The following is a 26,713-nucleotide window of genomic DNA, read 5'->3' as shown; positions in this document are numbered from 1 at the left end:
TTTGTAGACACAGCTCTGTGTAGGAGAATCAGTCTCAGAGCTTTTCTTACACTCATCACTCCTGTTTCCATGAGTGTAAATGATTCCTGGATGAGATTCTCCTGATCCATGTCTGAACCAGTACACACTGCGTTCTCCTGCAGACGTATCTGTGAGTACTGAACACTGCAAAGTTGTATCTCCTCCCAGTTCGACAGGATCTGATACAGGAGGCTGGAGAACAGCAGAGAGACTTGAAGATGAACCTAAAGAGAGTATAATGTTACTGATTATTGCAGTAGATGTAAATGTAGATGTCAAGATTATAATATAGAAAGATTTGTGTTTCAAAATTAATGGTATTTAATAAAAGCAGACTGTAGTAGACGAACACCAACCTTTGAGTACTAAAACTGTACAGTCTAATAAGGCAACACTTGTGTAATATGCAACAGCACAGTAATATGTAGCTGAATCAGATGGTTCTGCATTTGAGATACTCAGATTAAAACTGCTATTTTCTCTAAATGCATTAAAGCGTCCTCTTTTGTTAGGGCTATAATGATATGTCACTTTTCCAGAATGAAAAGCAGAAGCGATGGGAAGAGGCTTTTCTCCTGGAGTCTGTTTGAACCATGCAGTCGCTGATGCATCAGCAGATGAAAAAAAGCAGGTCAGATTAATATTTCCCCCATTATGAATGTACTTCAGTCTATTAGGACATGTAATGTCAATCTTTGATGCACCACCTGAAAGAAAAAGGGGAAGCTATTGTTTTTTGAAAGTTTGGAAGATTAATGAAAACTGATGTCAATTAGGTAGTGTAGCAGTCTACAGTATAGAAAAATGTGAATGTTTTACTATTGGAAAAAAAAATAAAACAGTACCTAGTGCTGAGAGCAGAACAAGTACACAAAACTGAATCATTGCCAAACTCTTCAAGCAATGGATACCCTGAAAAAAATTAGTTACACTTTACAAACTAATAAAGCATTAATAAATAATTAATAAAACCCAAATAAAATATAGTTGCAAAGCAATGCTACTGGAAGTTCATTTTGTGAGCTCACTTACAGTTTTTGAAGGACAAAGGTAAACGTCTGAGATGTAGATACCCCATGCACCACTCTGTACTTAAAACTTCTATATGAGCAGTTTTATAATTCTGTGCTAACAGCTGATTGGCTCCCAAAACAGGAAATAGAATTGGGCCCCAGCCACACACATCAAGGCTTTAGTGCTCTATATTCAAATGACTGCTGCTGAGTTATAAACCTGGTTTTGTCAAAGCAGTCTTGAGAAATATAATTCCAGTTTATATTACAGGTTCACAATAAACAATCTAAATCTTATAAAACATAAAAAACAAACCAAAGCAAAACATAGTATAATAAAGTTGTAATTTAATTACAATTACTGATTTTTTACTGAATGAATTACTGAATGTTTACTTCATATTTTGTGAGTGCACACCGGCACATAGACCTCACTGCCGTTTTAACAGCAGGATTTCTAGTGCTGTGGTGATGTGTGTGTCTGTGATAGGTCAGAGTTACTGAGGTGAAATCTCCACAGGCGGCAGTACTGAACTAGAGAGAGCGACCAAGAGTGATGAAGCTTATTGAACCCAAGCTCACTCACAAAGTCAGTAGTGTGGTTTGTGGGCAAAAGGGCAGCAGCTCAAGCCCACTCTGGGGTCTAACTGAGCATGTGCATGATTCTTCACATAAAAGCAATTTCCTTAAAGAAGTACTAAAGTTTTCTACAAAACTATGGGCTGCATTTCCCTCTTATGCACACATACATGGTCTGGGTGGTTTCATATTCACTTTGATTTACTAAACTTAGAGCAATGAACTGCTGCCAGTTTTGCACTGGATTCTCTCTGCTTTTTTTTCCATTGACCATTTAAACCTTTTGTTTCCAATCAAGGCAAAGTGGTCACTGTGAGAAACCACTTTGTTTTTTTTCTCATTTCTCAATTTGCATTAGTGTTTAAATAGGGAACCTCTACATTTTCTGAAAATGTTTAATGTTGGTCTTGGGACAGTTAAAAAAGTAGCACACAGGAAGTGATGTAGGAACTGTAGTTTTTCTCCAAAGCTGGGTTTGCATGGTTGTTGGAGGAGCCTGTCCAAAATCACCAGGTGATCCAGGTTGGTTTTGTATGTATGGTTGTAGTTTTTAATTGTAGATAACATGCTATAGAATGAAAATTTACAAAATAACAATTAAAATAACTAATATATTCATTTTACAAGGCTAAAATGTGGTGGTTTTGCCTAGTAACCACTGTGAATATAAGGGAAGTAGATGGTCATATGGCTAAAAATTGGTGGTTTCCCAGAGTAACCACAGTGCATTTAGGACAAACACATAATCACATGGAGAAATGGTGATAGGCATTGTGCCTATAGTAGAACATTGTGTTTGTTTGTTTATTCAAAACTAGAGATACTTCACAGAGCTAATTTGATCTATATTGTATATCAAAGTGCATCATGGAAAAACAAAAATGAGTGCTGAGGAGGTAGTAAGACTGTTGCTAGAGGCCATTCCATCAGACTCTTAATGTAGTGAGAGTGAGAGCAGTGAAAAGGATTATCGGGGAGATCAGGGCAGTTATGGAGTCCAGGGAAATAAAAACGACAAAGGTAGTGAAAGTGACCAGGGCAGTGACCCAGTTGTAAATGCATACATTCTGTAAAGCAAGCAATTTCCAAATGACAAGATGACCTTGAGGGACTTCCATAGCTATGTGGTAACAGGTTTAGTGAAGGCCAAGACTAATTCTAATAATTCTAATAAAGACTGAAGACTGTCGGCTGAAAGAAGAGCACAGTTCCCACACTACAAACCATACATATCAAGGGAGAAGCACAAATCTGAAGCTGCTCATCTCCCAGTGTAAAGCATATCAAGACGATGTGCCAAATGCAGCACTAAGAAGGGTTTGCATTGCACAAAATGGATGTGCACAGAGTGCAATGTTGGGCTCTGCAGCCAGACAAAGAACTGACTTTACCTTTGTCACAAAAATTGAAACAAAACAATGAAATCAGAGAGCAAGCTGAGTATTACATGAACAATGCAAATGGCATAGTCAGCGCCACTTAGTGCACAGTGGTTACTCAGAGAAACCACCTCAGAAATGACCTTTGACCCTGAACCTAAAAAATCTCACGCAAAATCTATTTCAGTTGAATGGTTTAATCTGGCATTTTGAAAGAAATTCTGTATGTGTGCCTGAAAGGGTTGCATAAAATTATTACTACAATGCTTGTGAAGTGTAAATACAACAACCATAATGCTTACAAAAAACCCTTAAATTGCCAGGAACCTGTTTTATTAAATACTTCTATAACCTAAGAATAGCTCAGCCAGTTTGCCCTGAAGTCCCTGTAATTACTGAATAATAAGCCTTAAGATGTAATAAGCCTGGACTTTTAGGGGGTTAAATCAACAAATTATATTCAATGAAAAATTAGAAGTATTTTTTTTTATTTCACAGAAATCCTTAGGGTTTGTCTGTAGGCCTAGAAGGCCCTGATGATTCCCCACTGCTAACATTAGCCATTGATTCGCACTGGTCAATCTGAACGCTTGTGGCTAATGATTAGGCTCAATTTCTTTCTTTGTTCAACTCTTATTGTTGTCTTATTGTTTTCCTATCCAGTGTTGACCAGAGCAGGATGGGCTTCCCTTTTGAGTCTTGGTTCCTCTCAAGGTTTCTTCCTTTTGCTCTCAGGATGTTTTCCTTGTCACTGTTGTGCTTGGCTTGCTCACTAGGTGCTTAGTCCCAAGTTACTGTGTGTCTGCTTACTGACAGTGCCCATTATAAAGATGTGTATTGAATTGAATTGAGTATTTCAGTTTTCAGATATCTTTATCTGGCTGCAGATGTGTTCTTAATCCATGTTAATGTTTTCCACGTTCTGTTTTTTGCTCATGTACAATGATCTAGTCAGTTATTAACTTCGTTATCTCTTCCTTACTGAAATAGCACATCCTTGTTGACAACTTTCAGCTAACCTCATTCAGGGCACTGACACCTGGAGTAGTAATCGTATTTTGGTGGGCATCCATATATGCAAGATGCTGAAGACAGGCTGAACAGGGGAGGCTGTAGGCAAGAGACTGTGTGGCTGTTATGGCTCCATGGACAAAGAAAATTTGAGCAGCTAGTTTACTCCAAGTTCTATCAGGCACCATCTTTGAAACTAACACCAGATCAGTTTAAAAAGTGTGGTCAGTTTTAAGAGTAATCAAGGAGGCTCTGAGAGCAATTTGTATTGTTCCTCAACTTCGTCTTGGAAACTTCCTGTTAAATAGAGTACTTAAAAATCCTGAGGGCCTCTGTGGGCCTGTACAATTATTCTCATCAGTTTCTCAACTTACATGTTAGCAGTAGTTACCAAATAATTACTGTCTAATAAGTATTTTCCCTTTTTATTTCATATTTTCTGTTTGTGTCATATTTACAATTCATAACGAAGATACATCCAGGGTTCAAAGTGTTTAAGGAATGTAATGCTTACTTTACAAATACACACACACACACACACACACACACACACACACACACACACACACGCACACACACACATACATTATCCATGTATAAGCCACGTATCCTTCTGGGTTGCTGTGGGGGGCTATCCCAGCGGACACAGATTACCAGTCCATCGCAGGGCACATTACAAATAAAATGACCATAATCATACGATACAAAAAAATCATCTTTTAGAATCCTAAAATCTGTGCCTTTAATTTGTAACTTTAATCAAATTTAAAAACTGTGATAAAGAGAACATGATTCTTTATTCAATTACTGAAAGTCATATCAATAAAGCATTAAGTCCTATTAAGTACTAAGAAAATGGATTAGATGCAAAATTATCATGTGAAAACAAACATGACATGCCAACAGGTTTTAGATGAAAGCACTGATAAAATTATACCAACTCAGGTTTAAAAAGGAGAATGTAGAAGCTTCTGACAGAGCTTTCCAGCAGCTTCAGTGGCTGCAAAGAATTTTCAATGGAGCACTTGAAGTTAAAGATTTATTGATGCTGTCTAATAAAAACAAATTGTACCACTTTAAAATAAGACTACCTTTATAAAGTGTTTATTAATGGTTAAAAATGCATTTATTAAAGGTTATTAATTATGTCATAAACACCCAAAATTTCTAATAAACATATACAATACAAATAAAAAGGGCCATAGTTGCCTGTTGTTTGCCTAATGGTGAACGCTTACTTATTCATAACGCTTGCTGTCAGCTTAATGACATTTTCATTACATATAACATCTCACTTTTGCACTTTTTTATTAATGTGTTACAACTGCTTATTAATGATTTTTTTTTGGTTTATGACCGAAATAATAACAATGAACATAATGTTCATGGTTAATGTTAAGCCATTCGTAAACCCTTTATGAGGGTAGTCTTATTTTAAAGTAGTACCACAAAAACATTCCTTAAAAATCTGTTTTATTCAGAACACACACACATTCAAATATATGCTACTCAGATTAGTACTTGACTGATTGACTATTTTTTGTTTCACTGTACTAAGACAACAATAACACTACTACTACTCCTATTGCTACTACTAATGATAACAACCCACACACACATACAGAAAGCCTGCTGAACTTAAATTTATTTTAGAGATTAAAATTACAATTTTCATAATTATTACAGAAATGTATTCATTTTATTAGTCTTTTTTAGTAATTATTATTTGGTCCCATCATGTAAAACCACAACAACAACAAAACAACAATGAGGGTAATATACATTAAAATACTGCATTATTAGAAATTACTCAGTTATTCCTCAGTCTGCAATCATCACTTTAGCGTAAAAAGGGCTGAGAGCCTAATAGCTTTAGAAAGTCCAGTTTTGTTGGTAATAAATGACCTTTGAGTTCACATCTTCAGTGATCTGCTGTGGTTCACTGTTAAAACTCTTTGCTGCAAAGTACGAAGCTTCATCACATGCAGCCTGCAGAAAGAGACTGAATCATTACACTGTATTTCACAGTTTCACTGCATAATCAGACATTCTGTAGCCTCATAGTCGAGTTTATCAGCAAAGATTTACAGAGTGAATTAATTACCTGATCTGCATGAACTGTGTGACCTTCAGCAGCATCTTCAACAAATAACAAGCAAATCATTCAAACATGCAGGATTACACTATTACAGTTCACTGCATTCATACACTAACATTAGATATTAATAATAATAACAGTTTCAGAAATAAAACCTACCTTTATGATGACTGCTGTGTTTTCTACACACAAATACTACCACAGCCAAGGAGATGATGTTTGACACCACTAACACGACAATGGTTGGGTCCAAAGCGCCTTTTTCAATAAGCAAGAAAAATCAACCTCATCAACTTTATCAAAATTTGTGACTGTCATTTACAAAAAAAAAAATAAATAAATAAATACAAATTAGGAGGACCCTATTGCATATAATATCATAAATGATAGACATGGACCTAAAATTCTAAAACAAATATTTTAAATGGCTGTCATAGAGAACCAGTTTGTCTCAACGCTGTTACACATCAAGTGAAAAAATCTTCTAGGTTCATAACACAGAATAAATCCACATCATATGTCATACGTATTATTATGAAAAAAAAAAATCCAAATGTTACTTTGTGACAGATATTCTGAGAAAATTACATTGTCAGAATAAACACACTGTACACATACACATACAGGCAGAGGATATGTTTGTAACCAAGAACAAACCTTCACCATAAGCTTGTTTGAATTAATTTAAAATATAAAAAATACAAAATGCCTGCTCTCACCTACAAACTCCAGTTTAGTTCCGTTCCCAAAGATGATCTCTCCACACATGAGCACAGCACAGTAGTAAGTTCCAGCATCAGAGAGGCTGAGGTTTCTCTTGGGGAGTTTGTAGACACAGCTCTGTGTAGGAGAATCAGTCTCAGAGCTTTTCTTACACTCATCACTCCTGTTTCCATGAGTGTAAATGATTCCTGGATGAGATTCTCCTGATCCATGTCTGAACCAGTACACACTGTGTTCTCCTGCAGACGTATCTGTGAGTATTGAACACCGCAAAGTTGTATCTCCTCCCAGTACAACAGGATCTGATACAGGAGGCTGGAGAACAGCAGAGAGACTTGAAGATGAACCTAAAGAAAGGAAAATGTTACTGATTATTGAATGAGATGAAGATTTAATTGTACATCATAGAAACATTTAGCAATTTGGCAAAACTGATGCTATTTAATAAAAGCAGACTGTAGTAGACGAACACCTACCTTTTAGGACGAAAACTGTGCAGCCTAATAATGCAACATCTGTATAATACATAACAGAACAGTAATATGTAGCTGAATCAGATGGTTCTGCATTTGAGATATTCAGAGTAAAACTGCTTTGTCCTTTCACTGCAGTAAAGCGGCCGCTCTTGTTAAAATCATTGTGATATTGTGGTGTAGAATCAAAATCAGAAGCAATGAGAAGAGCTTTTTCTCCTGGAGTCTGTTTGAACCATGCCATCGCTGTCACATGGGAATATGAAGTAGAACAATGTAGACTAATATTTTCTCCATCCTGAATGACCTTCAGACCATTTAGACAGGAGGTAATGTCTACCTTTGATGTGCTGCCTAAAAAATAAATAAAAAAATAAAGTTAGAACCTCTACTCTTATCTATGTGTGTCCTTTTCATGTAAACCACAGAAAATGAACTTAAATAACAAACAAACAAAAAAACACACGTAAGCAGTACCTAATGATGTAGAGAACAAAACTGTTACATAAAGTCGAATCATTGCCAAACTCTGAGTGATATTTCACCTGACAAAAAATATAAAAAGTATTAGTTTTAGGATTCAGTTATATGTTTCATTTATGTTCATATATATATTTGTATCGTTTTAATATATTTTTTCTGAGGTCACTTACAGTTTTTGTAGGAAGTAGTCATTTGAGACGCATGCTTCGCTCTGTACTTAAACCTCTACGAGAGCAGCTTTATAGCTCTGTGCTGAAATCTAACTGGCTCCCATAACAGGACGTTGAACTGGGCCCTGTCCATTCACATCAGTGTGTGTAAAAATAGAGCTTAATGTGCAAATCACTACTGCTGGGTTACAAACCTGGCTTATCCAAACAAATCACACCAATGTAAACCTCTCAAAACTATTTGGAATTAAAATTTTTGTTACAGTTGGCAATCATTTTAATTATTTGCCTCATGGCTTCAATAACAAAAACAACAATACAAACAGGAAATTAAAGCCTCTTAGAAAAAAAGCTGGTAAGAGCAGCTGATAAAATGGACAGTGAGTGTAGAGACAAGGAGATGTACCCAATAAAGTGCCCAATGAGTGTATATTGTTGGAAAAAGAATGAGAAAAACTGTTCAACTTCAACATATTAAACATTTTATTTCCAATATGTTAAATGTAGCAAGTAAATAGATTATACAGCTTAGTCTCAGAAAAAAAGTATTTTTATTACTTTTTGATGTTAAAAGTTGCTTTATTATATTCTAAATCATATTTTATTTAAAATACTGAGTTTAACTGTTTACAGATTGACTGAACCCAGCCGAAATGTGCATAAATACAACATTACAAATAATATCTCATTTTAGTTCATAGTTTAGTTTAGAAGTAGTTTAAGTATGTCCTCCTGCGTTACTCCCTTACTATGTTTTGTGTAGGGATAGTGCTGGGCTGGGCATTCCACTGCCTTTGTTGAAGTGCCTGTTCAAAATAAAAGAGCATTTACCTGTATGCACAATGTTGTCCATGTCTTCTGCGCCCTCCACTACACTGGTGTCAGAAGTGGGATGTGGCCGCCAGGTTTGAAGAAATCATGTGACACTTTAACAAAAAAGGTGGGTGGCAAAGAAGACTTAGCCCAGAGGAAGTGGGTACAAATCGCTACGATTGCCCTGTCCTGGATGTGTCCAGCCTGCTGAGAGTGAGAAGACAACAAAGGAAACACCACAGCGAGGCTCAGCAGCAGAGCATAGCTGGAGCCTGGCGAGAGAGAGAGAGCGTGTATTTGCTTCCTATGCTACAATGGCAATGGTGCCTGGGAGTTTTTAGACAGCTGCAAGTGCTTGCCTGGCATCACAGCTGGATGGTGACCATCACTGTGACACAGCTGTGTTTGACACAAGAGGGGAAAGAACTATGTGTGCATTGACCATAAAATTCTCATAGAGTTGAGAACTGGGTTTGGGCTCTCAGGAACTGTCCTAAAATGGTTCAGTTCATACTTGCAAGGAAGGGACTAGGTTGTGGAAATTGAAAATAATATATCTGAGAGAGTGCCAGTGACCTGTGGTGACCACGGTTCAATTCTTGGGCCACTTTTATTCAATTTATACATGCTGCCTCTTGGCCAAATACTACAAGATTATGGGATATCCTACCACAGCTACGCAGATGATATACTTGGCCCTTTCCCTAAACAACTATGGTTCCCTTCACTAACTCTGTAAGTGCCTTGAGCACATCGCTAACTGGATGGGACATAAACTTTCTGCAGTTGAATAAAGATTATTTTATTTGGGAATAGCAATGAGAGGTCCTAATCCTAATCTAACTTTTAGTTTTAAATTTGATTATTTAACTATCCTAATTTGATTTTTAATTTAATGATTTTCTATTTTAAATGTATTGTTTTAATCATGTTTTAATTATGTTTTTAATGTTGTTGTAACAGGGCCTACACACTACTGTAGTCACACTTTAGACTTAGTTCTGACACTCAGACTTAACATAGACAGGCTTAATATCCTACCACAAACCTCAGTAATCTCCGACCATTACCTAATCATGTACATATACGTCCCCTCGCATAATACATGTACGTCCCCTCGCTATTCTACGAAGCGCGCAATAAAACCATTTACCGCCCTACAATTCGTAGAAAACCTCCCAGAACTAACAAGCCTAATCTCCACCCCATCAGACCCAATGGAGCTAGATGTATTAGCCGACTATTTAGAAAATACCTTTCGATCTACTTTAGAAAATGTGGCGCCACTTAAATTCAAAAGGAAAAGACAGAAAAAGCTCGCCGTGTGGTACAATGATAAAACCCGTACCTTAAAACAAACAGTACGGAAACTAGAGCAGAAATGGCAATCAACCAAGCTGGAAGTGTTCCACCTGGCCTGGAAGGAAAGCCTTATAGAGTATAGAAATTATCTCACTAAAGCTCGCTCAGCATATCTGGCCTCGCTGATCGAGAATAATAAATATAATCCTAGAGTACTGTTTAGTGTGATTTCCAGAATTACAAAAAAATCAGGCAGGTATTGAACCACAAATTCCGGCGACTCTCACCAGTGAAGTTTTTATGGACTTTTTTAATAATAAAATCGAAAATATTAGACAACAAATTCAACCCGCAGTATTAAATCCAACTTGGCTGTCATCTGACGTGGCTGATATAAAACATAACATAGTTGCAGAAGAAAGGCTTGAAACTTTCTACCCACTCACACAGCCAGAATTAGAGAAGATTATCTCCTCTGCAAATTGCACAACCTGCACACTTGATGCAATTCCCTCAAAGTTACTCAAAGAAGTGCTACCAGTTATCATAAATCCTCTTTTAACTGTAGTAAACTCGTCCCTTAGCCTGGGCCATGTACCCAAAGCTTTTAAACTAGCAGTTATTAAGCCTCTGATCAAGAAACCAAACCTTGATGCTAGTGTATTGTCTAATTACAGGCCTATTTCTAACCTACCATATATATCTAAGATCTTAGAAAAAGCTGTAGCCCAACAACTTAGTTCATTTCTACATAAGAACCACATATTTGAAAAATTCCAATCTGGATTCAGGCCACATCACAGCACTGAGACAGCTCTAGGTAAGATAACAAATGATCTTCTTCTTGCCTCTGATCAAGGCTACATATCCCTGTTGGTGCTACTTGACCTCAGCGCAGCTTTCGATACGATAGACCACAATATTCTCCTAGAAAGGTTAGAAAACATGGTTGGAATCACAGGGACCGCCCTATCATGGTTCAAATCTTACCTAACAGAACGTTATCAGTTCGTAAAGGTAAATAACTTATCTTCCAATTATTCACAAGTAAGATTTGGAATTCCGCAAGGCTCTATTTTAGGACCATTATTATTTACATTATACATGTTACCGTTAGGCACAGTTATAAGCAACCATGGCATTAACTTTCACTGTTACGTAGACGATACGCAACTGTACATATCAGCCAAGCCTGATGACAAATACAGGTTAAAGAAAATAGAGCACTGTGTAAAAGATGTGAAAGGTTGGATGTTGCGTAACTTCCTCCTTCTAAACAGTAACAAAACAGAGGTTCTCCTTCTGGGTCCAAAAGTGGCAAGAAATAAATTATCAGGTTTAACTTTAAATCTCGCTGACTTTCCAGTTATACCAGGTTCAGCAGCAAAAAATCTTGGTGTCATACTTGATCCAGATTTATCATTCGATCAACACATAGGCAGTATCACTAGGACAGCTTTTTTACATCTTCGCAATATCGCCAGAATAAGAAATGCCTTATCGCTGCATGATGCAGAAACATTAGTACATGCCTTTATTACTTCAAGGCTAGTGTTGTTTATTTAGTGGCGATGGTGTGTAGCTGTTGTGAAGAAAAACTCCGCCGATACTGAGTTGCTAGCAAACTATTTATTACATAGTAAAACAGCATCATATCAAGCACTATAGAGCACCTGGGAGAGGATCCGTGCCAATTCTAAATGTCCTCCCCCGAACAGACTGACCACCAGCATATATATATGGTTCTTGTTGTTGAAACAGGAGACAGAGCATATGGTTCTTTTTAGAATGATCTCATCTATTTGGACCTGAGAGACCAAGGGCCCCCCAACTCACATTCCTAGCCCCTGCACAAACAGAGCACACAGGGAACTCCTAGATACTTGTAACTTCAGACATCAGCTTATACTCCACTTAAGAGTGTTTTTACCTTCTTCTATCAAAAGGTTCCTTTCAAAATACACTTCACTAGACTATTGTAACGCACTACTATCAGGATGCACCAGCAGGAATTTAAGTAAACTTCAACTAGTTCAAAATGCTGCAGCCAGGGTTCTCACTAAAACTAGAACATTTGATCATATCAGTCCAGTTCTATCATCCCTCCATTGGCTGCCTGTTAAATTCTGTATTGATTGCAAAATTCTTTTATTGACGTATAAAGCCCTACATGGGCTCGCTCCTGAGTATCTACAAGACCTTATCTTCCATTACAAGCCACCACGATTACTCAGATCACAGAGTGCTGGCTTTTTAATAGTTCCCAGAATTCAGAAGGTTTCATCTGGGGGAAGAGTCTTTTCTTATAAAGATAATGATCTTCCAGAAAATGTTTGGGACTCAGACTCAGTCGCAATCTTCAAATCTAGGCTGAAACCTCAGTTTAGCTTTTGGTAGTTAATGTTTCCCCTTGGATAAAGGCAGCAGATCCAGGGGTCCATGGACGCAGGGAATTATAGTATACTGAGACGCTGGTGCTGTCGTCCCGCCACTCGCACGCGATCACTCAGGTTTGTGGATGGTGGAGCGGAGGGATGCCAGATTGTTTCAGGGTGCTCCCGTATCTGTGTGCCCTTTTGGTTCTCTCCTTTTAGTTAAGCTGTTATAGTCAGATCTGCCGGAGTCATTAGCCACACTCTGGAAATGATTTACTTATTATTATACATACACCCATACAGAACTAAACTAACTCCATCTCCCTACCTTTTTTCTGAGTAAAAGACTGCCCACCCGTCCGGCCGGACACTGATGGACGATTGTCTGTCAAGCTCTCCTGCTACCCGCTTCAGACCAGTTGCCCACGCCCCAGTCACCGCCACCTGCCTTGGACTAGCTGCCCACCCTACACCGAAGTGGACTCCTAACTATTTATTACTACTACTACTATTAATATTAGTAGTATAATAATTTTGTAGGTAGTTTGGGTAGTTTGGGTTTCTTCCCCAGCTCTGAGGGAGTTTTTCCTTGCCACTGTCACCCCTGGCTTGCTCACCTGGAGGATTTACATTTCATGTTAAAACTTCGTCCTTAATGGATTTCTGTGAAGTTGCTTTGTGATAACATCAGTTGTAAAAAGCGCTATACAAATAAATTTGACTTAACTTGACATTGACCTCGGCTCTCTAGTGATGCTTCAGGAAGGTGCAGGGAGTGTGGTAGGTCAGGTGGAGAGGCGAAGGCTGAAAGGAGAGCCAAGTGTAGCTGAGCATGATGGTTTGATAGGCATATCTGGTGTTCAAGAAGGCTGAGTATGAGGTGTTGGCACTGAAACACTTCCTAAATGCACTGCTGCCAGAGGAGCTGAGATGGCATCCGCAGTTCGCCACACTAGCCAGCCTTCAAGCAGCCACAGTCAAGGCAGAAAGGGCAGAACTCATCTTCGGCATAAAGATGCTGCAGCAAGCAACACAGTGCAGAGTGGTCCCCAAGCAAGTGGCAGCAGAGCGGCCTGTGCCCTGGCTGTGCAGAAAGAGGGGACACTGCGCCAGTCAATGCCGCAAACCTGAGATGGTGGGGAAATGGGAGCCAGCCAGGAAGATCAGTTGCTGTTGTGGACGTCGTGGATCAAGTGCAGCGTAAACTGGAAATACCTTACTGCCCTCATTGACACCGGCTTGACGGTGTTGCTACCATGACTAGGCATGCTCCCTTGCACTGAGAGTGGCACACTGGCCAACTGGGGAGCAACAGCCATCCAACTCAAGTCCATCACCAGTGGCCAAGTTGACATTAGAGGGAGGAAGTGGCTCCTAGTCATGGCAGGGGGCCTGAGTCAAATGCTAGCTGCAGAGCTGAGGCAGAGAGTCAGACCTCCTTGGCAGTGTGGCCTTTGTTCCCTATGGGTGAAGCTGCCAGCCCCTGCAGGAGCTGAGCTCACAGCATCAGGGCTGGTTGGTGGATCGCTGGTTGGGGGCAGTCAAGTGTGCTGTCAAGTTACCACAGCTTTCGTGAGTGAAGTGCCAGTGCAGTGGATGGATCCCCAACTGCCATGGGCTGCAATAGCAGCTGCTGCAACAGACTCTGGATGCACCACAAGATGTGTATCATCTGTGGGAGGAGCTGGTGCCCGAGAAGTGTGGCATCTGCCGGTGCATCTGAAAGAGCTTTCTAATGTTCTAAATGTTATTAAATAACATTCAAATAGAAGTAGCTACAGAGCCTTAGCAAAGACCTTAAACATCCCTGTCAACACAAAAAAAGGTGTGCATCCAAAATTTGCTCACAATCACTTAGACAAATCAGAACTCTTTTGGAACAATTGTTATGCCTTGTGTTTTTGCCTGGTCTTGTGTGTTTTGTATTCATTCCAGATTCCATCCCGTAACTTCACCCTTTCCGCTCCCGGACCCTGCTGATCCATTCCATTCCATGGTTTCCTCTCCTCCCACCTGCTTAAAGAGGCCCGGATGGCTTGGTTGAGCAGGAGACTTCCTCGTTGTATTGCTGTTGTTTTTGTGTGCATTTCGTTACCCTTGAGTCCTTGCTTGTTACTGACCACTGCTTTGTTTTGACTACGATTTAGCCTGACCCTAAAACTGTATATATCTTATATATATTTGTAAATAGTAAATGTGAACCGGCTGTAGGGAATGGCTGCCATTTTGTTTGGGAAAGGGTTTGTCTGTGTGTATGGTTAGTCAGGGAGGTAGGTTAGCATACTGTCTTTTGTTTTTTTTTGTTTGTATGTAGGGTAGGTAGTTTGTGTTGGAAAGTTAGTGTGGGCTTGTTTGTTGTTTTGGCCTGGGCCATTCCTGACGTTGTTGCCGGTGTGTGAATTCATATCACTGTTTGTATTCATATCAATCATATAATACAGTCTTTGAGCTTAATATTTATGTCTGGTGTTTCGTCTCCTCACCACATCACGTTTAATACCCACTATATTCATATTGTTACGGCCTGACCTAGACCGGGTCGTAACAACAATGTTATTTGGTCAGACAAAATACAGTTAAAGCCCACTAGACATTTCTTTGCTACAGTCTATTTGGATTGAACACTGTAACACAAAAGCAATTTTCTAACTCCTAAAAGGAGCAGTTTCAGGATGACACTGTAAACACTGGACCTGTAGATGCATTGTGATTAAAGTATATAAGTGTGGGGTTGGAGCTCATAAACTACAGAACCAAATATTCTGATCTCCAGGGGTGGGGCAGGGGTTCTGTGTGGTTCCAGAACTATTCTGAACTATGGATTACACAAGGGATCAGATTTGTTGATGGTTATTTGTAAGCTTTACTCCGAGGGATTCAGGACATCTAGCTTTGCCTTTTGTTTGCAAGACTTTTTCCATCGGCATGAACCATATCTGTCAACTTTTTACCCAGTCTAGCAACAGCACTTCACTATTATGATTTCATGAAAAAAGAAATGCTGTAAATGTCTTTTTCTTTCTTTCTTCCTGTGAACTATATCCTATATATGAGGGTGTATTTAGCAGTGACCACAGTGTTTGTACTGCAGTAGAGGGTGGACTGCTAAAACTTCCAACCACATCAAACGATTAAACAGAACTTTTACAGCTTTTTATAAACATAAACAAACAAAAAAAACCCCTCCAAACTCCAAAGTGAGGTGGGTCTGAATGCCTCTTCCTCGCTCTCACACAAACCTTACATATTAGATTCATAGTAGTTAACTTCAGAACTTTAAGAACTGAATTATAAGTGATCTAGAGGTTCAACCTGTGAATACTTTCATCTGAACTCAGATATCAACCTTTTCATTAACATGCTGCATAGCTTCATATTAGAACAAATACAATAACATTCAATTTAAATTTTAACATTATTTACTTCTTTTCTGTTTCTATTTAAAACTTCTAAGAAGTGATAAAAGCATGTTGTCAAGATACATGAAACTGACTCCTAGAATAGAAGTGTGATGGTGAGGGGTGAACTTCTCCATACAGACAGAATGATTCTCTACTTTGTAGAAGATGGGCTGAAAAGGGGGCACTGTAGGGATTTGAATACCCAGCTGCTGTGGTCACAGCTGCTCTGAGAAATCACATCATTGTCTTGCAGGTTGAGATGTTGTTGTAACTTTCGTTCAGAAAAAATTTAACCATATGTTTTTATACTTGGTAGACAAGAGTATCTCTGGTTAGTTAGACTGAAATGCGATTGCTATATGGCACGAAGCAGCTGGTTGGCTGTGCACTAGTTTTTGACTGCTGTGTTTAAAACATGCGTCAAAAATCACAAATTTGCATGCCATTTACAATAAGGGCCATGACTGTTATAATGTATTGGAGTGAGACGGTAAACAGTGACAAGGTAAAGTAAACATTAAGCAAACAGGGGCTTTATTTACTGGTGCTTTATCTAGCTTTATATAATTTAAATAGTGCGACATGCAGGTCCAGCAAAACAGGCTTTTGAAGTTAAAGTCATAGGAGACACTCATATTGGGTAATGAACTGAAAGAGCAGCTCTGTGTGTGTTAAATGGCAGCATTCCAGGGGGTGGTCTCTTTCTCATATGCAGAAGAGCAGGGGGAGGTGTTGTCACAGTGTTGGGAGGAGTTTTGTTTGTCAAACTTGACTTAGAAAGACAAATGCATGTACACTTTAATAACTCAGACCACGTCCTTTTTAAAATCTGCACTGCAAAATGCTTTTTAGAAATTTGAAGTGTTCTTTAATGTTTATAAGAAAGTTTGGTGAGAAATAAAAACATGTTGATTGATTTACAGTACAAAATGTTCCAGACATTAGTTTAAGATTAGAAACTGTAACACACACATAAACAAGTTAGAGGCATTCATAGGCAAAAACATTTATCATCTTGCTCTGACTGTCTTTGGCTAAAAACTAAACTAAGACTGGATCACGGTGCATCAAACCAAGTAACCAAATTTCATCAGTTCATTTTATGAGTGGTCAGCGATAAAGGGTGACAGAATTCTTTAGCGTTCAGTAATTCAGGTTCATTGGTGATGTTTGATCTGTGAGTAAACTTCAGTGTCTTTAAGTTTCTGTTGTCTTCTAGTTCCTCTGGAGGACGGTGGTTTATTAGTGAATGTCACGCGTTTAATGAACTCTCAGGAGGAGACAGACTTCATTTCCCAGAATACTCTGGGAGATCATGTGACTGAGAGACTTCATTCCAAGTCAGAGTCAGAGATAGACTCCAATACTCACAAGTCAATCGGGGATCACGTGACTTCTGACAAAGTCTCATGCACCTCTCAGCGCTCACAGTCTCCTGAGTATTAACATGCTTCATCTGTGCTGATGTGTCATATGATCTGTTTAGCTTAGTATTTAAGCCCAGGCTATAGGTAGATTCAGTGCGAGGTATTGTTTCCTGGTGAACTTACTGAGCGTTTATTTCTACCTGTATGCTTCTGATTATCTGACCTTTGCTTTGTTTGTTACTTTGTCTTTTGCCTGCCCCTTTTTGTACCATTGCCCTGTATTTTGGATCTGTGTTTTTGAACTTGCTTGCCTGTTTTTCGACCACGTCTTTTGCTTTGTCCTTTCGGTTTTGTTCGCCTGGTGTTATGATCACCATTGTGATCATCCTCCGTTCGCTGCCTGTGTATTGACAACGAGCTTGCTTAGAGATAATAAAACCTCTTTTACCAGTTTAATCTGCACGTGTCTGAATACTGCTGAATGGTTACAGAGAAACTCAGTGCTGCATAGTTCAAAGATTCATCACATTCGCCCTGAAGAACAAAAAAGTGTTTAACACATTTTATTGCAAAACTAGTGGAACAAAATGAGAGTTTATCAGAAGAGATAGAGGATCCCCCAACCAGCACATTAACCATAGTGAGCAAAATCACATTTCACAGTATTTTGTGGTGCAGGAGTGAGTGATTATAACTAATTCTAAACATTAGATAGACAGTTTATGGTCACACTGTATTTGGATGGTCCCCTACAGATGATCTACAGATACTTAAATCATTAACACACTTTCTGGTAAAACTCAGTTGATTATCAACAACATTACGGTTAGGGTTAGGTTTAAGAGTAGATGTAGGTTTGGCTTTAAGGTTAGGGTTAGATTTAATAGAATCTTTCACACTCAACTTTACATTCTGTTGCATTTCATAGATATTTAATTGAATATTACTAAAAGATATACTGAGCATCTACAAAGCATCTACAGTGGACCATCCAAATATAGTGTTACCCATTTTATAATGGATATAAACTCTGATGTTTATTTGTATATTTATCTTGAAACTTGTTTTACTGTCAGACGGTTTTACATAGATTGTGTTTAGCAGAAAAGTCAGAAGAAAGTCAATTAATCACCTCATTTACTTGGACTGCGTGACCTTCAGCAGCTTCATCAACAAATAATAAAAAGAAACAAAGAAAATCATTTTCAGTTTTGTGAAAATATATAAATGTGTCATATCAGTTTCAGAGATAAAACCTACCTGTTGTGTAATTTTCTACACAGAAGCTACACAGAAGCTCAGTCATGGAGATGATGTTTGATGCTGCTAAAGCAAAAATGACTGGGACCAAAACACTGTTCCCTGTAATAAGAAAATAAATATGATAAAAAATGTATGCAGAAAAAATGTATTAAGCAAAATGTATTTAAGGAAATATAACTGTATCTCATTTCTGAAATCAAATGAATGTAAATGGCTACATCACAAATGTTTAAGTGAACTTTGTCTTATAAAATTGGGATGTGGTGAAGTGCCTCCCACTTTTTGAAAGCAATCAATAATTTTTGGCTTGCTAATAAAGCTACATAGCCTAGATTATTGATGACAAACTGCTATTAGTCATATTGCATTGTCACTGTAAGTGAGGGTGGCTGTGCGAGCGAAGACATACACCACATGCACATAATTGTACCAAAAAAGTCTCAATGTGAGTGTGTAGCAGCGCTTAGCAGCTAACTTTGCTAGCTTTTATGTGTGACATTACATGATTATTAGGTTAATTATTCTAAAAGGGGTTCACATTCAGAGAGTTGACTTATCAGAAAAAGTTTACCATCTTCAGAAGACCATTCAGTTACTTTATATGAGAAACCTTTTGTACCTATAAGTTCACAAAATACTAATATCACTTCACTGAGTTGGTAAAGAGCTGTCAACTGTCTGCAAAAAATCCCATACAATTAAAACTCAAACAGACCCAGAATAGATAGTTGTTTTTTTGTGTAGTTCTAGTTTGCATTGTGAAGGTCTTGCATGCTACAGTGTGTTTGAGGGCGTGTCAGGTTGCAAACTTTTGAGAAGGCTTGAAAACTGCTTTAGGCTCCCATTAACAGTGAATTCAGTCATAAACAAATGATCATGTTATGTGATCTGACACATAAGGCTTTCATTTCCGCTCCTGAAGTCCTAACCACTGAGAGAGCTCACTTGGCTGAATACAACAACCATAATGCTTAAAAAAAAACCTTGAATTGCCAGGGACCAGTTTTATTAAATACTTCTGTAACCTAAGAATAGCTCAGCCAGTTTGTAGTCCATGTAGTTACTGAATAATAAGCCTTATATTGTACTAAGCCTGGAATTTTAAGGGGTTAAATGAACAAATTATATTCAATGAAAACATAGAAGTATTTTTTATTTTTATTTCACAGAAATCCTTAGGGTTTGTCTGTAGGCCTAGAAGGCCCTGATGATTCCCCACTGCTAACATTAGCCATTGATTCACACTGGTCAATCTGAATGCTTGTGTCTAATGATTAGGCTCAATTTGTTTCTTTGTTCAACTCTTATTGTTGTCTTATTGTTTTCCTATCCAGTGTTGACCAGAGCAGGATGGGCTTCCCTTTTGAGTCTTGGTTCCCCTCAAGGTGCTTAGTCCCAAATTACTGTGTGCCTGCTTACTGACAGTGCCCATTGTAAGATGTGTATTGAACCGAATTGAGTATTTCAGTTTTCAGATATCTTTATCTGGCTGCAGATGTGTTCTTAATCCATGTTAATGTTTTCCACGTTCTGTTTTTTGCTCATGGACAGTGATCTAGTCAGTTATTAACTTTGTTTTCTCTTCCTTACTGAAATAGCACATCCTTGTTGACAACTTTCAGCTAACCTCATTCAGGGCACTGACACCTGGAGTAGTAGTCGTATTTTGGTGGGCGTCCATTTATGAAAGATGCTGATCCACTTTTGTTGAAGACAGGCTGAACAGGGGAGGCTGTAGGCAAGAGACTGTGTGGCTGTTATGGCTCCAGGGACAAAGAAAATTTGAGCAGCTAGTTTACTCCAAGTTCTATCAGGCACCATCTTTGAAACTAACACCAGATCAGTTTAAAAAGTGTGGTCAGTTTTAAGAGTAATCAAGGAGGCTCTGAGAGCAATTTGTATTGTTCCTCAACTTTGTCTTGGAAACTTCCTGTTAAACAGAGTACTTAAAAATCCTGAGGGCCTCTGTGGGCCTGTACAATTATTCTCATCAGTTTCTCAACTTACATGTTAGCAGTAGTTACCAAATAATTACTGTCTAATAAGTATTTTCCCTTTTTATTTCATATTTTCTGTTTGGGTCATATTTACAATTCATAACGAAGATACATCCAGGGTTCAAAGGGTTTAAGAAATGTAATGCTTACTTTACAAATACACACACACACACACACACACACACGCACACACACACACACACAGAAAGCTTGCTGAACTTAAATTTATTTTAGATTTCAACAATTATTATAGAAATGTATTTATTTTATTAGTCTTATTTAGTAATTATTTTTTGGTTCCATCATTTAAAACCACAACAACAAAACAACAGTAAGAGTAATATACATTAAAATACTGCATTAATAGCAATTAGCCAGTTATTCCTCAGTCTGCATGATTACAGTAGCATAGAGAGTCTTATAAGCTTCATAAAGTTCAGTTTTGTTGGTAATAAATGACCTTTGAGTTCACATCTTCAGTCTTCTGCTGTTTTTCACTGCTGAAACTCTCTGCAGCAAAGTACGAAGCTTCATTACATGCAGCCTGCAGAAAGAGACTGACTTTATTACACTGTATTTCACAGTTTCACTGCATAATGACACATTCTGTAGCCTCATAGTCGAGTTTATCAGAAAAGATTTAAAGTGAATTAATTACCTGATCTGCATGAACTGTGTGACCTTCAGCAGCATCTTCAACAAATAACAAGTAAATCATTCAAACATGCAGGATTACACTATTACAGTTCACTGCATTCATACACTAACATTAGATATTAATAATAATATCAGTTTCAGAGGTAAAACCTACCTTTATGATGACTGCTGTGTTTTCTGCACACAAATAAAGCCACACTCAGAGAGATGATGTTTGACACCACTAACACGACAATGGTTGGGTCCAAAGCACCTTTTTCTGTAATAAGCAAGAAACATCAACCTAATAACTTTACCAAAATTAATGACTCTGATGTAAAGACAAATATGCACAGTTGTGAGTATGAAGACGTACTGTTTGTGATTTATATAATGATATAAATGGATCTAGAATTCTAAAACAAATAGATTTAAATGGCCGTCATAGAGAACCACTTTTTCTGTTACACAACACAGGTGGAAAAATCTTTAAGGCTCTCAACACTGCATAAATGCATATCCCGTGTCATTTGTATCATTATAAAAAGAGAATAAAAAAGAGAATTAAATTAAAAAATTTTACTGTGACAGATTTTCAGAGAAAATTACATTGTCAGAAAAATCGTACAGCACACAAACCAGCTAAATGTATCCACAATGGGACAACAATGGTATTAATGTCTAAACGTACAAAGCAACATTATATTCACTTCCCCTAGAGCAAGAGTCGGCAACCCAAATGTTAAGAAGAGCCATTTTGTCCCTTCAACAAAAATCAAACCACCTTGGGAGCCACAGTGTTGTCCATTTTACGATCTTGGCTGTAATCATGTCTCAGTAAGTGTTACAAGCATAGGCTAAAAAATATAAACGAAAACACTGACTTACTTTGCTCTGCTTTAAGTTTAAGCTCAGCTATAACCACTTTTCTCACATCTCCGGCAGGATACTTTTCCGCAAAAGTAGAATGGTTTCTTGTAAAATGTCTCTTAATGCTAGAATTTTTATGCAATATGAGTCCAAAGTCAGCTTGTCATTCACCAGCTTCAGTTTTCCTGTTCCACCAATAGTGCCTGATGTGCCAGAATGTAACTGCTAACCCTTTAAGGTGGAACTGGAAAATTTGAACAAAAAGCTGGAGTGATTATACGTATAAATAAGACTGTTCTTTGTAAATCTTTCTCTTTGCCGTTTCAATAGCTACTAGCTAGTGTCCAGCAGTCTACACCAGGGTTAAAGGTTGGTGAATTAGAAGTTATAGGCTACTGTAATTCCAGTGTTTAAGACGATTTATTACTAAAACTAGAATGTTAGAATGGTGTGTCAGAACAATCAACAGAGCTTTATTTTACTGCATAGCAGAATTATTTTATTTTTACCTAAAAATCTAATTCTGTTGTGGAGCCGCAACAGGACAGTAAAAGAACTGCATGTGGCTCCAGAGCCACATGTTGGCGATCCCTGCCCCAGAGAAATGTTCATATTTTTAACTTTTCATACTTTCAATTTTTTTTTTTTTAAATGCAATACAATGCATGGAATTGAGACAGTGTGTATGTTCCCTAACCAAAGGTTCTTAAGGCGTACTGTTGAGGTGTACTACTGCAGTGACCGTTTATCTGAGAGCATAGATTGCGTTTAAGGCTATTTAAAGGAACTTAAAGTATATGATCTTACCTACAAAGTCCAGTTTAGTTCCGTTCCCAAAGATGATCTCTCCACACATGAGCACAGCACAGTAGTAAGTTCCATCATCAGAGAGGCTGAGGTTTCTCTTGGGGAGTTTGTAGACACAGCTCTGTGTAGGAGAATCAGTCTCAGAGCTTTTCTTACACTCATCACTCCTGTTTCCATGAGTGTAAATGATTCCTGGATGAGATTCTCCTGATCCATGTCTGAACCAGTACACACTGTGTTCTCCTGCAGACGTATCTGTGAGTATTGAACACTGCAAAGTTGTATCTCCTCCCAGTTCAACAGGATCTGATACAGGAGGCTGGAGAACAGCAGAGATACTTGAAGATGAACCTAAAGAGAGAAAAATGTTACTGATTATTGCAGTAGATGTAAATGTAGATGTCAAGATTACAATATAGAAAGATTTGTGTTTCAAAATTAATGGTATTTAATAAAAGCAGACTGTAGTAGACGAACACCTACCTTTGAGTACGAAAACTGTACAGTCTAATAAGGCAACACTTGTGTAATATGCAACAGCACAGTAATATGTAGCTGAATCAGATGGTTCTGCATTTGAGATACTCAGATTAAAACTGCTATTTTCTCTAAATGCATTAAAGCGTCCTCTTTTGTTAGGGCTATAATGATATGTCACTTTTCCAGAATGAAAAGCAGAAGCGATGGGAAGAGGCTTTTCTCCTGGAGTCTGTTTGAACCATGCAGTCGCTGATGCATCAGCAGATGAAAAAAAGCAGGTCAGATTAATATTTCCCCCATTATGAATGTACTTCAGTCTATTAGGACATGGAATGTCAATCTTTGAGGCACCACCTGAAAGAAAGAGGGAAAGCTATTGTTTTTTGAGAATATATGAAAATGAATGAAAACTGATGTCAATCAGGTAGTGTAGCAGTCTACAGTATAGAAAAATGTGAATGTTTTACTATTGAAAAAAAAATAAAACAGTACCTAGTGCTGAGAGCAGAACAAGTACACAAAACTGAATCATTGCCGCACTCTTCAAGCAATGGATACCCTGAAAAAAATTAGTTAAACTTTACAAACTAATAAAGCATTAATACATAATTAATAAAACCCAAATAAAATATAGTTGCAAAGCAATGCTACTGGAAGTTCATTTTGTGAGCTCACTTACAGTTCTTGAAGGACAAAGGTAAACGTCTGAGATGTAGATAACCCATGCACCACTCTGTACTTAAAACTTCTACAAGAGCAGCTTTATAATTCTGTGCTAACAGCTGATTGGCTCCCAAAACAGGAAATACAATTGGGCCCCAGCCACACACATCAAGGCTTTAGTGCTCTATATTCAAATGACCGCTGCTGAGTTATAAACCTGGTTTTGTCAAAGCAGTCTTGAGAAATATAATTCCAATGTATACTACAGGCTCACAATAAACAATTTCAATCACTTGTAAAACCTAAAAAGCAAAAAAACTAAATGAAAAAATAGTAGAATAAAGCATTAATTGAATTAGTTACTGATTTTTTACTGAATACTCAATGAACGACTGAATGTTTACTTCATATTTTGTGAGTGCACACCGGCACATAGACCTCACTGCCATTTAAACAGCAGGATTTCTAGTGCTGTGGTGATGTGTGTGTCTGTGATAGGTCAGAGTTACTGAGGTGAAATCTCCACAGGCGGCAGTACTGAAATAGAGAAAGCAACCAAGAGTGATGAAGCTTATTGAACCCAAGCTCACTCACAAAGTTAGTAGTGTGGTTTGTGGGCAAAAGGGCAGCAGCTCAAGCCCACTCTGGGGTCTAACTGAGCATGTGCATGATTCTTCACATAAAAGCAATTTCCTTAAAGAAGTGCTAAAGGTTTCTACAAAATAATGGGCTGCATTTCCCTCTTATGCACACATACATGGTCTGGGTTGTTTCATATTCACTTTGATTTACTAAACTTAGAGCAATGAATTGCTGCCGGTTTTGCACTGGATTCTCTCTGCTTCTTAAAACCAGGTGTAAATCAGCAGTAACATAAAGGTAACTAAAGGTGTGTTGTAAGGCTGCAATGGTCATAGTGGCTAGATGGAGGCACAGGCCTTAAACACGTGCTGAAAGAATATTTACCAACAAAATAACACTGTTTATTACATGTGGTCCCTGCTTTACACTGTGTTTGGCTGCTTACTTGTTCATAGTAATATGTCTTGGTATCATGGGTTTATTTTTATTCTCTTTTTTTGAGTAGGTCATTGTAGACTTCTAAGGCTCAATTACTTTCTTTGTTCAGCTCTTACTGTTGTGTTATTGTTTTGCTATCCAGTGTTGACCAGTGGAGGATGGGTTCCCCGTTTGAGTCGTGGCTCCTCTCAACGTTTCTTCCTCTTGCTCTTAGGATGTTTCTCTTGTCACCGTTGTGCTCGGCTTGCTCACTAGGGGCTTAGTCCCGAATTACTGTGTCTGCTTACTGACAATGCCTATTATAAAATGTGTACTGAATTGAGTATTTCAGTTTTCAGAAACCTTTATTTGGCTGCAGATGTGTTCTTATTCCATGTTAATGTGATAATGTGTTAAGAGAAAAAATGCTAGCTTTTATGCAGTCTGATCATGTTATTTTATTTAATATCAACTTATATTTACTTGTAAAATACCGTTCAGCACAATTTTCTTTGTTCCTATGTGTAGCTTAGCAGTTCTTCATATGAAGTGATTGGCCACATTCAGGAAACTGACCTCTGGAGTAGTAATCGTATTTTGGTGAGCATTGATATATGCAAGATGCCGATTCATTTGCTGAAGACAGGCTGAACAGGGGAGGCTGTAGACAAGATACTGTGTAGCTGTTGTGGCTCTATGGGCAATGAGAACATGAGAACCTGAGAAGCTAGTTTACCTCTACAGCCATGTTGCTGAACTTTTTACTCCAAGTTCTGTCAGGCACCATGTTTGGCAAAAATAGACACTAACACCAGGTCAGTGTAAACTGCTCAAATGTGGTTTTAAGAGTAGTCAAGGAGGCTCTGAGAGCAATTTGTATTATTCCTCAGCTTCGTCTTGAAAACTTCCTTTTGAATAGATTACTTAAAAAGCCTAAGGGCTCCTGCGGGCCTGTACAATTATTAATATATATATAAGTTTCTCAACTTATATATTTATTGTAGTTATCAAATTATTTATAGAAATTACTGTCTATTAAGTCTTTTTCCATTTTATTTTATTTTCTGTTTGTGCTATATTTAAAAATAATAATAAAAAGACATCTAGAGTTTGAAAGGGGTTAAAAAAATGTAACACACACATTACAAATATATACACAAACACACACACACACACACACACACACACACATTATCAAAGTCGCTTATAATTCTGGGTCAGAGGGGGTGCTGGAGCATATCTCAGTGGTCATTGAGTGAAACGCAAGAATCACCCTAGACAGGTTGGCAGTCCATCACAAGGCACATTACAAACATATAAAAGAAAAGGGCCACAGTGGCCTGTTGTTTGCCTTATAGTGAACGCTCACTCATTTATACTGTTAAACTTAAGATTTTGATCTTTGCTGATCTTACTTTGTTTTCTGGATCAGACAGCATTAAACCTGTCAGATTAATCACAATATACTTAGATACATCAGCTCACTTTTGTCCTTCTTATTAATGTGTTATGACTGCTTATTAATGATTTTTAAGTGTTTATGATCTAACTAATAACCATGAACAAACTAATGTTAAACCATGTATAAACCCTTTATAACGGTTGGTATTATTTTAAAGTGGTACCAAAAAACATTCCTTAAAAAAACCTGTTTTATTCAGAACACACACACATTCAAATATATACTACTCAGATTTGTACTTGACTGACTGACTATTATTTTGTTTCACTGTACCAAGACAACAACAACACTACTACTACTCCTATTGCTACTACTAATGATAACAATA

The 26,713-nt window shown here is 37.9% G+C and overlaps 1 protein-coding gene across 1 annotated transcript; it reads right to left on the bottom strand.

Annotated features, from left to right (window-relative positions):
• Positions 1–5,922: 5,922 nt before the first annotated feature.
• On the bottom strand, positions 5,923–23,793 carry LOC118826071. Its single transcript, XM_036596958.1, has 5 exons — positions 23,754–23,793; positions 23,265–23,351; positions 22,782–23,132; positions 6,261–6,359; positions 5,923–6,142 (listed from the first exon to the last, which is right to left on the bottom strand). Exons 1-5 carry the CDS (start codon positions 23,791–23,793, stop codon positions 6,045–6,047), a joined length of 675 nt encoding a protein of 224 aa, XP_036452851.1. The 3' UTR covers positions 5,923–6,044.
• Positions 23,794–26,713: the final 2,920 nt, after the last annotated feature.

Source organism: Colossoma macropomum, unplaced genomic scaffold (genome assembly GCF_904425465.1).
Source record: "Colossoma macropomum unplaced genomic scaffold, Colossoma_macropomum, whole genome shotgun sequence".
Lineage (NCBI taxonomy): Eukaryota > Metazoa > Chordata > Actinopteri > Characiformes > Serrasalmidae > Colossoma > Colossoma macropomum.
The sequence above is the reverse complement of the archived record's forward strand: the minus strand, read 5'-3'. Positions and strand labels throughout refer to the sequence as shown.

What these genes read in the sequence shown, in the direction of transcription:
- LOC118826071 (XM_036596958.1), bottom strand. Translation starts at nt 23,793, where the DNA reads ATGATTCAGTTTTGTGTACTTGTTCTGCTCTCAGCACTAG. An exon ending in AACTAAACTGGACTTTGTAG is followed by an intron (nt 6,360 to 22,781) that starts GTAAGATCATAT and finishes TTATTGAAAAAG; the next exon opens with GCGCTTTGGACCCAACCATT. An exon ending in ACACAGCAGTCATCATAAAG is followed by an intron (nt 6,143 to 6,260) that starts GTAGGTTTTATT and finishes TATTTGTTGAAG; the next exon opens with ATGCTGCTGAAGGTCACACA.